We start from the raw sequence: 14,187 nt of genomic DNA on the forward strand, positions 1-14,187 counted from the left end.
CATGGTACTACCAGCTGCTTCTTGTAGTTTAACAGGGAGATTTAATTTCAGTTTGTGAGTGTGACATCATGTGAACGGCCAGAAGGACCATGTTTATTTACAACACAGTAGGTGAGGAACTGGAAGAGCACCTCCATGTATTGTTAATGTTGTGCCTAAACTCAGACTCCTTTGCAAAGTAGGAATCAATATTATTCAGAGAGAAAATATGCAATCCAACTCTACCCATGCAATCACACTGTGAGTCAACATGTGTTACTTTTTTCTTGCAGAAAGACAAGTTCTCTGTGTATGAGGAGTATTGCAGCAACCACGAGAAAGCACTCAGGCTTCTAATGGAACTGAATAAGATTCCAGCAGTGAGAGCATTCCTCTTGGTGAGCATCTTTTCTAGCATCCTATTGCTTGAACAGTCCAATTGGGTACTCTACTTACAAGGAACCCTTCATGTCCCAGGGGATCAGAGCACTTTACAAACATGAACTCTTCAAGCCTCGCTGCTACTAGTAGGAGAGATCTTAATATGCCCATTGTTTTGACTGGCAAACTGAGTCACAGAACTAAATGCAGCCCTGGACTGAGCAACTTCAACAGGAGGTTATCCCCATTTTGTCCAGAGAAGAGGTGACACACAAATGATTAAATGAGTTGCCCAACAAGTCAGTGGCAGAAGTACGAATAGCACCCCAGTTGATCGGATTTCCCAGTCTGTGCACTGAGCAAGAGACAGAGCTCCCTCCCAAAAAGGTGAACTGCACTTCTTGACTATTTTCTCCTTCTTTGATGGCATTTCTTCCTTTCAACACCCTCACCCCTTATTCATTGGTTCTAGGCCATCTCTTTATTGCCAACCATGGGTGTTGCCATCATTTGATAGGGTGATGATGTTAAGTAAAGTTCTTACTGCATGCCTTAAGGTAGAAAGGAGGCTGCCCTTTTGAAAATATGGCCCTTCTATCATTGCCTTCTACTCCTAACATGTCTCCCGCCTACTAAAGGCCTAGTCGTTGGTGATTAAATAGAGAAGTGGAAGCCTCTTCTGAATGAATGTCCCTCCCAGGTAAGCCTTCACCCCCTGGGCACTTTTCTGCCACGATTCCTAGACCTAACAGGAAGGGTGGAGAACAAGTGTTCAGTCCTATAAATATTTAGGCTCCCTTTGCTCTTCTGAGTTTGAGTTAGTCCCATGACGTCACCATGGTTTTGAAGCACTGAAGTTTCTCTTTCTAGCCTGCTGGCTTCTGTGTATGTCTCGGCAAAGGTCTAGAGAAAAAAGTGCACATGACAATTGTTTGAGAGTACATCTAAACTGCGCACTTATTTCGAAATAAGCTGTTCCGGAAGAAATACTCCAAAATAGCTTATTTCAAAATAGCACATCTACACTACACGGAAGGCTCAAAATTAGTCCAAGGCAGGCTTCTCTAATGTGGTTGTGCTCTCTCAATTTAGAGCCCCATGAGGCACTGGGGAGTAATTAGTTTGTAAGTCCCTGGGGAAGAGAGATTTTGAAATAACAGCAGTGGAGCATCCATACTACTGCTATTCCGAAATAGCTGTTTCAGATTAGACGTTATTCCTCATGGACAGAAGTTGGAATAAGCTGTAGGTTATTTCAAATTTAATTCGAAATAACGGAATTGCTGTCTAGATGTTCGCATTGTTATTTCGGTGTAACGGCCGTGTAACAACGTACGCACAGGGATAGTCAATCTGTGCCTTTATTCGTGTCCCACCACCATCATCCCCTAGCGGACGCAAGAGTCTGGCCTGCCTAAAGTCCTGTCTTTACTCTGTGGCTGCCCCGTTGGTTGCTCTGAGCTGGCCCCAGGTGTAGGGGAGAGGGGGTCTGGGCCCGCCCTCTCCCACGAACCCTAGCCCAGGGCCCTAACGACGCAGACCCACTGTGGTCCAGTCTGGCTAGCAGGGTTTCCAGCCATAACACACCAGCCCTGCTATTAGGGAGCCTGCCCTGGCTGGCTTCCTCTCCCCTTACCTAAGCCTCCTTTCCCTCAGTGTTCCGGCCTCTCGCCACGCCCCTGCATGAGCCTGCTGGGTGGCCGACTCCCCGTGCCGCTTCCTCCTCCCCTGCAGAAAAGCCGCTGCTCTTTTTAAACTTTGGAGCCGGGGTGTTGCGTCACATCCGGGCGCCATCCCTCTCTCTCTCCTCCGTGCCCCCTTCCCTCCCTCATTGCCTGGGAGCACGTTGCGCATGCTCCCTCGCAGCCTTCCTGCGCCCCGCCCCTGGCCCGCTCTGGGAGGTAGGAGGGGTGGGGGCGCTGATTTCCATCCTACATGGGCTGGAGACGCACTGCACTGCACCGGCCTCTTCCCTGCTGCGCCGTGCCCCATACAGGGCCGCTGCTGGTGGCTCCCGGGTGCGGGGCAGCCATGCCCCGTCACAGTCCGCTATTCCGAAATAACTCTGCTGTGTACTCTCACCCTCAGAGTGTTCTCTGCACTTACTAATTGGACCAGCAGAGACAAAAAGCATTAGCTATGTTGTTGGCCTCAACCAGTAAACTGGGCAGAAGGCCCAGAGTGAGAGATGATATGCTGCCAACTGTCATTTTCTGTAGCACCTAAATTCAAAAGATTCTCAAAATAGCTGTAAATACGGGGAAAGCACTAAACACTGTGCTTTGCCATGGCTGTTTTAATTCCTTCCACTCCCAATCTCCCATGAAAGCCCATGTTGTAATGTCACCATGCAACAAGGGCTACATTAGAATACAAAGCATTGCTTGTATGAAGGGGTTTGGCCCGGGTGCCCTCTTGCAGCTGGTGAAGTATAGAGCCCAGCCTCAGAAGATTTAAAAATGTATCTTGAAACTCAATGAGAGTTAAATGGCCATTTTGAGGCCAATGTTGGAGCAATGGGCGGAGAAGAGGAATGGAAAGGATTGAATCAGACGAGATGCTTGGAAAATTGAATTGAGCATTTTATGAGCTGGTAGCAAGCACCACAGATCTCAAATAGCCTGGAGAGTAGTTACTGTGCAGGGGACTGTATGCAAAAATATTTCTCAGGGCTGTTGATGAATATGTCTGAGAGGGCAGTTTGAAAATAGTATGATTCAACCTGCAGACATAAAAGCTCCAGTTCTCGGAGTGCTTCTGGGCCACTGCAAACATTGATGCACTGGGAAAATGTTCTCAATGAACAAAGCAGCTGAAGCTTGGTTTGTTTGGGGCTTCATTACAAACTTATCACTCAACTTTGGTTGACTGAAGGTTTTGTGAGTCTTTCAAATATACTTTAAATGAATTATGGAACAACTCTGGTCCTTTTGCCTGGACTTGGTTGGGTTTTAATTGAATTTTCTTACTTCTTGTATCAGCAACAATTGCTCTGAGTATATATGTTTATATAGTCCCATTCATTAGTCCATTAGTCCTATAGTCTTATTTTCATTTTGGGTACATCTATACTGCACGCTTATTTCGAACTAAGCTATTCCTGAATATTTATTCCGAAGTAGTTTATTTCGAAACAGCACAGCTACACTGCAGGCCTAATGTAGACATGCTGTCTCGATTTAGAGCCCCAGGAGGCACTGGGGAGGAATAACTTAGAATGGCCCAGGGGAGGGCTATTTTGAAATAGCAGCAGTGGAGTGTCTAATAGCTATTTTGGAATAGGTGTTATTCCTCAAAGAGTGAGATTTAAAGATTTTGGAATAAGCTGTCCGTTATTTCGAAACTATTTCGAAATTGTTTTTTTGAAATAATGCTTGTTATCTCGAAATAGCGGTGCAGTGTAGATGCACCCTTAGTCTGTAAAAGACAAGACTGAGAGGGGACATAACAGCTTTCAAATACCTAAAAGGGTGTTACAAGGAGTAGGGAGAAAAAAATATTCTCCTTTACCTCTGAGAACAGGAAAAGAAGCAACGGGCTTAAATTGCAGCAAGGAAGATTTAGGTTGGGCATTAGGAAAAACTTTCTAACTGTCAGGGTGGTTAAACACTGGAATAAATTGCATAGGGAGCTTGTGGAATCTCCATCATTGGAGATATTTAAGAAAAAGTTAAACATCTGCCAGGGATGAACTAGATAGTGCTTGGTCCTGTGGTGAGTAAAGAGAACTGGACTTGATTATCTCTCAAAGTCCCTTCCAGTTCTAGTGTTCTATGATTAACTATATAAAACCAAAAGTGGGTGGGTTTGAACCTATCTTGGGTACAGACATGCCCATGCACCTTTTTTTTGTCTGGAAGCTTCAGGGTCTCACATAGGGTAAACGCAAAGTACTCTGGAGCCAAACAATGGGTTCTGCCATGATGATTAGTCAGTGAGACTGTCTATGGGATGCAGTGGACTTTGGTTTCCTGCAGTTCAAATCTTGGCCATAACTTTATAATACTGTTCCTAAGGAGAGCATCATATTTTAACCTTTTGGGTTTGATATTTTTGGAGCCCAGTTGTGGAAGCCTTATATATATGTGCGCTAACTCATGTGAGAGGTCACATTAAGTTCAGCAGGGCTTTTGGGGAGTAAGGAGCTAGCTGCATGGGTGGTAGGTAATGGAGCCAAGGGAAGGCATTGCCTTCCCAACACTGTCCAGCCACCTGAGAGAGGCTGTGCTATGCGGCTTCCCAGTGGCTGAGGAAGGCAAGGGTCGTGCTACATGACAGCCTGACTCCCTAGTGGCCAGGGAAGGCTGGGGCCATGTGGCATTCCAGCTCCCTGGCCGCTGGGAAAGACTGGGGCTGTGCTGTGTTGCAGCCCAGCAGCTGGGGAGGTGATTAGTCTTAATTATTTGCATTAGTTATTAGTATTGCTATATGTATTTTTTTTCTTTTGGATGCGGGACCGTTTTTCATTCTGTTTGTACAGCACCTCCCACAATGAGCCCTGGTCTGTGATTGGGGTTCTTAGATGCCACCACAATACAATTTATAATCTACTGGCCCCTAGCCCTGACTTGTCCTGAAAATTTATCCGAATTACTGTGGGAACTCCTGACCTCTGTTTGGGAATGACATTGGATCTGCAAGGAATCGTACATGCAGCATTCTGCTTCATTTCTTGGTATGAAAAGTTATAAAGTTTTACAGCAGCAGATAAACAGTTTCTGCTTTCCAGGAAGTGGCTGCTTTTCAATTATGATGAAGTGATTCTATTTCCTGTACAATGTATTTTGGGATCTTAATGTGTGAACAGCACTAAGGGCCTATAAAGTCATAATCAAAGAGTGCATGGGAGTGTTGTATCAATTATGATGTTTCTTTTCCTTTCTGTGTATAGAGCTGCATGCTTTTGGGAGGCAGAAAGACAACAGACATTCCACTAGAAGGTTATCTGCTGACACCAATTCAGAGAATTTGCAAATATCCACTGCTCCTAAAGGTATGGTTTAGAATAGAATTTCCACAGCTGTCTGCTTTGTTCCTGGGTTCCTTTTGCAGATGTTCAGCCTTGGCTCTTGAGCACTTACTTCTGCCTTCTCATGTGCATATCAAAAAGTTAACTTACATCCTCTGCATGAATGAGTTTTGTAGGTGTAGTCAAAGGCTGGCTCATGTCTAACAGATGGGTGATTACTGCAATGGTTTGGCTAGGTGAGAAAGGCTGATGTACTGACTAGGTCATGCTGTTCTGCTTGAGAATCACATGCTCGGAAGCATCAGTGCTATTTTAGCCACTTCCTGAAAAGCTGTGTTCAAACAGTTATATCATTACTCTGAGGCTACGTCTAGACTGGCATGATTTTCCGAAAATGCTTTTAACGGAAAAGTTTTCCGTTAAAAGCATTTTCGGAACAGAGCGCCTAGATTGGCACGGGCGCTTTTCCGCAAACACACTTTTCGCGGAAAAGCGTCCGTGACAATCTAGACGCGCTTTTCCGCAAAAAAGCCCCGATCGCCATTTTTGCGATCGGGGCTTTTTTGCGGAAAACAAATCTCAGCTGTCTACACTGGCCCTTTGCTCAAAAGTTTTGCTTAAAAGGACTTTTGCCTGAATGGGAGCAGCATATTATTTCCGCAAGAACACTGACAATCTTACATGAGATCGTCAGTGCTTTTGCAAAAATTCAAGCGGCCAGTGTAGACAGCTGGCAAGTTTTTCCGGAAAAGTGGCTGATTTTCCAGAAAAACTGGCCAGTCTAGACACAGCCGGAGTGTTGGGCGAGTCAGGGAATGATGTATGTTGGGATAGCAAGCCTTCCATCTCAGGGTCACTGGTTTGAATCCATCTGTGTCTGTAGGGATTACACCCTCTTGATGTTTGGCAGCTTTTCTGCAATGTGCTCAGTTGACAGGTAACATTGCAAAAAACACCCCTCCTGTTCACGCTAATTGTCCCCCTTGTTGGCAATCTCAGCAGATGAGCCAAGGAATGAATAGAGGCAGTGAGGACTGAACTTACTTCTCCTCCCTTGCAGTGTCCCCTCTAGATCAGAACTGAGGCACATGGGCAAAGCAGGCCAACGTGGGAGAACTTGCACCTCCCCTGTCCATGCTGTGCCTAATTTTGTTGTTAAAACAGAAAATGCCAGTTTCCCTGGGCTGCCTGTCTCATGCCTTCCTCTAGAATCACATTAATTGATTAAGATTAAAAATAAAAGAAGCCACTATCTTCCATCTCAGCTGCCTTTGTCAGGAATTACTGTAATACTGTATCCATTAATTCCAAATGCATGAAAACTATCACTACCTAGGTTCGGACTCCTTACCCTTTTTCTCCTTTTATGAACCCACTGTTTGCTTATGTCATTCTATTGTCTTTCCTCTTTATTCCCTCCTCCCTGCCCCAGATATTCAATTGGCTTTCCATTTATGCATGTGCAACTTTACAGGTGGTTAATCACATGTACATGTTGTTTTTCACATACTAGCAGTTGTGGGCACAGCTGGTAGGATTTATGTACACTGAACCTGTTTTGTGCAAACCAAGTGCGGCGGCCAGAGTGCACATTGGGTTTGCATACACAGGAGTGTGGGAGCAAAAAGAGCAGAAATAGAGGCCAAGGTAAGACTGCTATGAACATTTCTTCCTTCCTGTTAATAGTAGCTGAAAGAGGACAATACTCTTTGTCCTACAGTGCCACCAACTCTGGTGTATCTTTGGCCATGAGACTGGTCACATCTAGTCCACAGGAAACCTGGTTTGAATGGTGTGTCAGTTCCTGCAGTATATATGTGTATTTGTTTATGCAGGATAGGTTGGGGAGGATTGGGTGTCTGTTCAGACTTTGAATTTACACTGGGACTGTGAGCAATATTACTGCCCATGGAAAGATGTCTGCTGTGGAATCTACTAGGGTAAATAGGCCAGAGGAAGTGAGGATCTAAAAATGTGGTTGGTTTGCATTCCTGATCAAGGACCTTAGTAATATTTATGCTTCCTTGTTTCCACATTGTGATTGGTTGCTTATTTGGCTCCCAGCTGTGTTTGTCCGAGCGTTAAAATGCAGTCGTGATGACTGAAAATCTGAGGTTCTTTGAATTCCCTAGAGTGCCCAAATGTTTCAAAACACTGGACACACACAAGAGGGTAGTGACTGGATGGATTCTTGCTCGTGCTCCACTTCTCTTTGCCCCGCTCAGGAAAGTTCCTGCTGGTTGCCTGGATGGGGGAGTCCCCAGCAGGTGCAGAGCTTATGGCATTTGCTCCTACACCCCCCCCCCCCCATTGCCTAGCTGGGTGGAGATATACTGGAGGCGAATGGCCGAAGTGGCTAATGCATATTTTCAACCTGGGAAATGATCTTTAGGCTGTTTTCTCCTGTGTCCAGGGGCTGATCAGAGAATCAGGGATCTCCTGCACTGCACGTCGTGGCAGTGAACTGTGCCCTAAAAGAGAATTAAAGCGCTTGATTCTGGCAGGCCATTGGTAGAAATCCATGTTAAAATATCATATTTTCCAAGCCTTAGGAATTCCCCAGTCCCAGTCAGCAGTGCATAGGCTGACTCAGAAGGCCAGACCTACCAGACATCAACAGAAAAGCAGAAGGCACTAAACTGTCTGAGAGAAACTTGTCTGAGAGGCCTTTTTGTCTTCTGCTTAGATTTACAACCTGGAAATCAGGACTTTTGGGTTCTTTCTCAGTTCTTCCAGGAGATCTGTGACTTGTGAGAATTATCTGTCTCACAAGGAGTGCCATGAAATTCATAAATTATTTGCAATTTGCTTTAAGCAAGGCAAATCTAGGGTTTCTAGATCTTTGCACATCTATGCAGACACTTACCATTATCATGCAAATAGAAGTCTGTGTACTATTTTAAAAGCCCATCAATATATTAGAAGAGCATATACTGTAAATATTACAGCAAATCATGAAACCTCAGCTCCTTCATTCGAAGACTGATAGGATATGTGCCGCTTTTTAAATACTATCCCTACGGTTGCTATGGAAACATCTCAGACAGAGGCAGACAGTTTTGACTGTCAGATAGCAGTTCTAGTGATATGATGAAATTTTGGCACGCTCTGACTTCCCTTTCTCTTTTTTTGCATAACTTGTGGTGGACGGCACTTAGTGGTTCCATGCCAGGAGATGACACGGGTTATGACTGGAATTTCCATAGAGTCAGTTTCTCCTGCTTTGTTTCAATAAAGAATGTGTCATTTTACAAATGGAGAAGGGGGAAAAGACATTTGAATAAATGCCACTAAGCCACAGGTTCAAATCTAGCCCAAATCAACTGCAACCAAAGTCATTAATATTTGATGACCATTTAATGGCCTTTTTTTAAACGATCTAGTGGTTTCAGTTCCCTCTCTCCTACTGAGGTCCGTGTGTCATAAAAATCCTAGTTGGCGGCAATCTCCATGCTCTGAAGGCAGACTAAAGACTGACTTGGCCTGGCAACTGAAAACAGCTTCTCCTACCTAGAAATGGGATAGTCAGCATGAAGGCACATTGCAGGAATGGGGTTAAGTGTGCACTGTTGATGCCCTGGCTATGCTTGACTTCTGGATAGAGGACCCACTGTTGCCCATTTAGTCTTCTTCACCACTATTAAATCTATTTATGAAACAGTAGTAGAGCACATTGCAAGGCATTATCGGGCAGGATGTGCTGGGTGGAAATTCTTATTTTGTTGCACGTCTTTAATTTATGAGATTCTTTTCACATCCTGGTTGGTTTAAATCACTGTGCATTTCTCAGCATTTCATGGACATGAAACAGGATCTGAAGAGAAGTCTGATAGAAGAGAAGTCTGAATAGAAATTTCTGATATTGACCAGCCTCAGAGGGGTAGCCATGTTAGTTTTTAACTTTAAAAACGAGTAGTCCTGTGGCACCTTAGAGACTCACAGAAATGTATAGACATTATCATGCACTTTCATGGGCAAAATTCACTACTTCAGATGAGCTTGAGTGGAGAAAAAAAGGGGGACCCTCAGAATTATATTCTATATTATACCCTCAGATTATATTCTGAGGGTCCTCCTTTTTTTTCTCCACTCAAGATCATCTGAAAAAGTGGGTTTTGTTCACGAATGATCATTATGATGTATATATATTTGTGTTAGTCTCTTGAATTATGTTTATACAGCAGTGTTATTTTGAAATAACTGACATTACAATATTCCGAAATAACATAGTCTGCATCTGCACTACAAGCAGTTATTTCAACATAATGTTGAACTAATGTCGAGCTGGAGGACTTCTTACTCAGAGTCCTGTAACTCTCATTTCACGAGGAATAAGGGAAGTCAGGGGAAGAGTACTCTTTTTCAGACTTCCTGGTGTGCAGACAGCGCCAAAAGCCGAATAAGCTATTTCGACTTAAGCTATGCAATTGACGTAGCTCAAGTTGCATAGGTTATTTCAGCTTTAGTCCTGCTGTGTAGACATGCCCTAAGGTGCCACAGGACTACTCATTTTTTACATTGATCAGAAATTCCATCCTGAAACATTTCCACTAAAGTCAAAACCAACCATTTTGCACACAAAAAAGCTGCTTCTTGACAAATCAGCATTTCTAATGGAAAAAATTATATCATGGAAAATGCTGAAGGGAATGCAGCGTTTGTCCTTGCAATGCATCAGCCTTATCCAGAGAGTCCATGTAATTAGTGGAAATGCCTTTCAGCTCTGAAAATGTCCTTAATCTTCAGAAGCGATACATGTTTATGATGGATGTGTCGTGTGCCTTTCAAATCTCAGTTAATGCTGCTAAGAAAAAAATATAAAATGAAAATGGAAAGTTTTACTACCAGTTCCTCAGAAGAAGACATGAGTGTTTGGAATGATTCCATAAAAGCTGACCAATTAAAACCAGCTCTCCAAACCCAAAAATAAAGTAGGCGTTAAAACAATGCAACTTCCAAATACAGTAAAACTCCATTAGTCCGGCATCCAATGCTCCGGGACTCCTGATGGTCCGGCACCATCAGGAACCCGGAAGTGCTGGGGCAGCCGGACAGGCTTCCCCCATTCAGCTGCTGCTGAAACTGACCAGCAGCTGAATTGGGGAAGCTGGGAGCAGAGCAGCTGGGTTACTGCCGGGTTGGTCCCGCAGCGCCAAAGGATGGCGCTGCGGGACCAACCCGGCAGGACCCCAGCTGCTCTGCCCCAGGGGTCCCCGATTCAGCCGCTGATCTGTTTCAGCAGTGGCTGACTTGGGGATCCCTGGGGCAGAGCAGCTGGGGTGCTGCTGGGTTGGTCCCGCAGCGCCGAGGGGCGGCGCTACGGGACCAACCCGGCAGCACCCCAGCTGCTTTGCTCCAGGCATTGGGATTCAGCCACTGCTGAAACTGACCAGCAGCGTCATTTTCACCAGCAGGCTGATTCCGGACGCCTGGGGCAGAGCAGCTGGGGTGCCGGGGTTGGTCCCGTAGCGCCGCCCCTTGGCGCTGCGGGACCAACCCAGCAGCACCCCAGCTGCTCTGCCCCAGGGGTCCCCAAGTCAGCTGCTGCTGAAACAGATCAGCGGCTGATTCCAGGAAGCCCAGGGCAGAGCAGCTCTGCCCCGGGCTTCCTGGAATCAGCCGCTGATCTGTTTCAGCAGCGGCTGAATCAGGGACCCCGGGGCAGAGCAGCTGGGGTCCTGCCGGGTTGGTCCCGCAGCCCCTAGGAGCAGTGTTACGGGGCCAACCGGGCAGTACCCCAGCTGCTCTGTCCCAGGCGTCCCCAAGAGCAGCTGGAGTGCTGCTGGGTTGGTGCTGTAGCGCCGCCCCTTGCCACTTCGGGACCAACCCGGCAGCACCCCAGCTGCTCTATTGCAGGCATTCCCGATTCAGCTGCTGCTGAAACTGACCAGCAGCAGCTGAATCAGGGACGCCTGGGGCAGAGCCGGACTATCGTAAGGGGGGGGGCTATGAGGGGCCTGGGGTGGCATCCCTCTAGGGGGGTCCAGAGGTGGTGCTGAGCTCGAGTGGGGGAGGGGCAGCCAGAGGATAGGGGGCTGCAGAGCTGGTGCTGAGTCCGCAAGGGAGAGGTAGCCCGGGGATGGAGCTGGCCACAGGAGCCAGCGCACAGCCCTTGGAGGGGAGGGGCGCAATGGGGGATGCCCATAAGTCCCCTTCAGAATCTCCAACTAGCTCCGCATCCTCCTCTAATGAAACCTACCTTTTCTCAATAGGGTTGCCAGATGATTTCAGAAAAAATAGCGAACTCCCCCCCCCCCCCCCCAAAAAAAATGCCAGAAAAAAGTTTAAGAAAAAAAAAAAAAGGACCCCGAGAGTTGTTAAGCAAAAAAAACAACCCAAACACCTGGCCCCTTTAAAAACCGTGTGGTGAGGCTTTTTAGCTCTAAAAGGCTGCCAGCAGCCGCCCGCCATCTTGCCTCCCTGCCCTGGGCCAAACAGCTCCCCGGTAAGCACTAGGGTTGCCAGGCTGCCTCTGTATTGAGCCGGACAGCCCGGGATTTTCATCTCCTGACTGGGAAAAAATCAGAAAGTACCGGACATTTTAGGTGTCTGGTATTTTCTGAATTTTTTTTACCAGACAGGAGGCGAAAATAACAGACTGTCTGGTTCAATACTGGACACCTGGCAATCCTATCCTCACGCACAAGTATTTAAAGTTAACTGAAATACTATTTCTACTATTTTTCATAGCAAATATACAGTAGTTCAGCTACATTATGGGTTAAATAGGCTTTTGTGGGCGAGGCTGGGAACCTGACCACTATGGGAAAATGAATTCCAAGTTCCAAACAACTGACTTACAAACAAACTTTTGAAACACAGATGTTTGTAAGTAGGAGACTTCCTGTACACGTAGAACAGTTCCGATACTACTGATGGTACCCTTCTTCCCTACCATCTCTAGTGTATAAGGGAGTATAGACAGAATTTGTCATCTGGCACATTAATGATCCTCAATATGAAGTTTTTCTAATCTTACTTTCTGTTCTTCTCTTTCTTGTTGGTGCTGCATTTTGGCAAAGGATTTAGAGTCTGTGTTTGGTATGTTGGCATTCAGAATATCCCACTCTTCATCTGTCTGTTGGCAGTGAGTTTTATCATGTACACAAAACAACAGGCATCACTTTTTAAGCATGGGATTGGGTTCAGCAAAGGCTTACATTAAACAGGGAGAAATGTGCTGTCTATGGCAAGTGTTCTAATCCTTTAATAGCAGCAAAAACAAAGCCCCATACCGCTGACCTTGGTAGCGCACACTCTACCGACAAAGTTGATCAGCATTGAAGTATCAGGTGGAAATCTGAGTGGGTAAATGTTAGTAGAAGAGCTGTATTAAAGCAGCAAGCTGTGTCATTGATAACAACTGATAAAAGCAACAAGAATGATTAAAGGTCTAGAGAACATGACCTATGAAGGAAGACTGAAAGAACTGGGCTTGTTTAGTTTGGAAAAGAGAAGACTGAGAGGGGACATGATAGCGGTTTTCAGGTATCTAAAAGGATGTCACAAGGAGGAGGGAGAAAAATTGTTCTTCCTGTCCTCTGAGGATAGAAAAAGAAGCAATGGGCTTAAACTGAGCAAGGGAGGTTTAGGTTGGACATTAGGAAAAAGTTCCTAACTGTCACGGTGGTTAAACACTGGAATAAATTGCCTAGGGAGGTTGTGGAATCTCCATCTGTGGAGATATTTAAGAGTAGGTTAGATAAATGTCTATCAGGAATGGTCTAGACAATACTGGGTCCTGCTATGAGGGTAGGGGATGGACTAAATGACCTCTCGAGGTCCCTTCCAGTCCTAGGATTCTATGATTCTATGACTGTACATTAATTAGTAGGAGCTACACTTGTTAGTAGAACCAGCTCTTGTGCTAGCTAATCCCTGCACAAAAATAGATATTCTCCCCCCTAAAAAAGTGTATTTGTAAGAGAACCTGGGAAAGGGGTGATGAGTTAATCACACCCTTAGGGGGTGAGATTAGAGGCATTCACCCCCATCTCTCCTACTTTATAACATATACAAGTTATAGCACACTATACGCCACACCCCCTCGAATCACCTGACCTGTAAAGGCATATCACAAGGTTATGAACATTTCCTGTATTATGCATCTTCTGGGTAGGAGTTAATAAGTATCCAGCCAGACATCTATACTCAGGTTCCAGTCCATTTTTTCTAACATGTCCCATAAAATACATAGCTATACAGAAATCCAGGGTAGTAATTAAGTGTTGCCTCATGTGATAGGAAAGTCATAGCACCTAACAGGAAAGAAGGACCTGGAGGCAAAAGCTAAACTGCCAGATTCAGAATGTACTTGAAAGGTAAAGCAGAACAATGAGGTGTGTATAAACCCTAATGAACACAGTACCTGAATTTTGAAATGGAGAATAATGAGGCCAATGGTGCAGATACTGAGTGGAATGGAAAACTGCTAACTTCCCCACTATTCCCCTCAGAGTTGCTTAAAAGACAGGACACCTCTAATTAGACAACATTTAATGTGTTACCATCTAATTTTCCCATTTCAGAAAGAAAATGGGATTGTATTTGGGTTCATAACATTGCATCAAAAATTTAAATTAATTTGCTTATCCAGACTGAATTGCAATTTAAAAAAATGCGTGTTCATAAATGAATGAAATACTGTTGTTCAGGGACACTGTTTAATTTAAAAATCCCATCAATGCATGAAATACTTTTATCTGCTATTTTCACAAGTGATAGCTAAGATTCCTAACAATGAAAAAGAAAAAAGAAAGTATTTATCATGGTTAACGATTGTTCACTTTGTGGATTTTATAGCACTTTGTGTAATGCTACCATTTCTCCCAGTCAGGCTGTGTCCAGACTCAGGGGTT

At 45.1% G+C, this 14,187-nt stretch overlaps 1 protein-coding gene across 3 annotated transcripts in view; it reads left to right on the forward strand.

The window, feature by feature from the left end:
- The window catches only part of PREX1 (phosphatidylinositol-3,4,5-trisphosphate dependent Rac exchange factor 1), a 267,990-nt gene that overhangs the window by 127,154 nt on the left and 126,649 nt on the right, over nucleotides 1–14,187 (forward strand). For all 3 annotated transcript variants that reach the window (XM_075901238.2, XM_075901236.2, XM_075901237.2), the window contains exons 4-5: nucleotides 273–377; nucleotides 5,252–5,353. In XM_075901238.2, the coding sequence (XP_075757353.2) occupies nucleotides 273–377; nucleotides 5,252–5,353 (207 nt within the window). The remainder of the gene's footprint in view (nucleotides 1–272; nucleotides 378–5,251; nucleotides 5,354–14,187) is intronic.

The sequence above is a fragment of the Pelodiscus sinensis genome, chromosome 17 (assembly GCF_052426305.1).
Source record: "Pelodiscus sinensis isolate ZL-2025 chromosome 17, ASM5242630v1, whole genome shotgun sequence".
NCBI classification, from domain to species: domain Eukaryota; kingdom Metazoa; phylum Chordata; order Testudines; family Trionychidae; genus Pelodiscus; species Pelodiscus sinensis.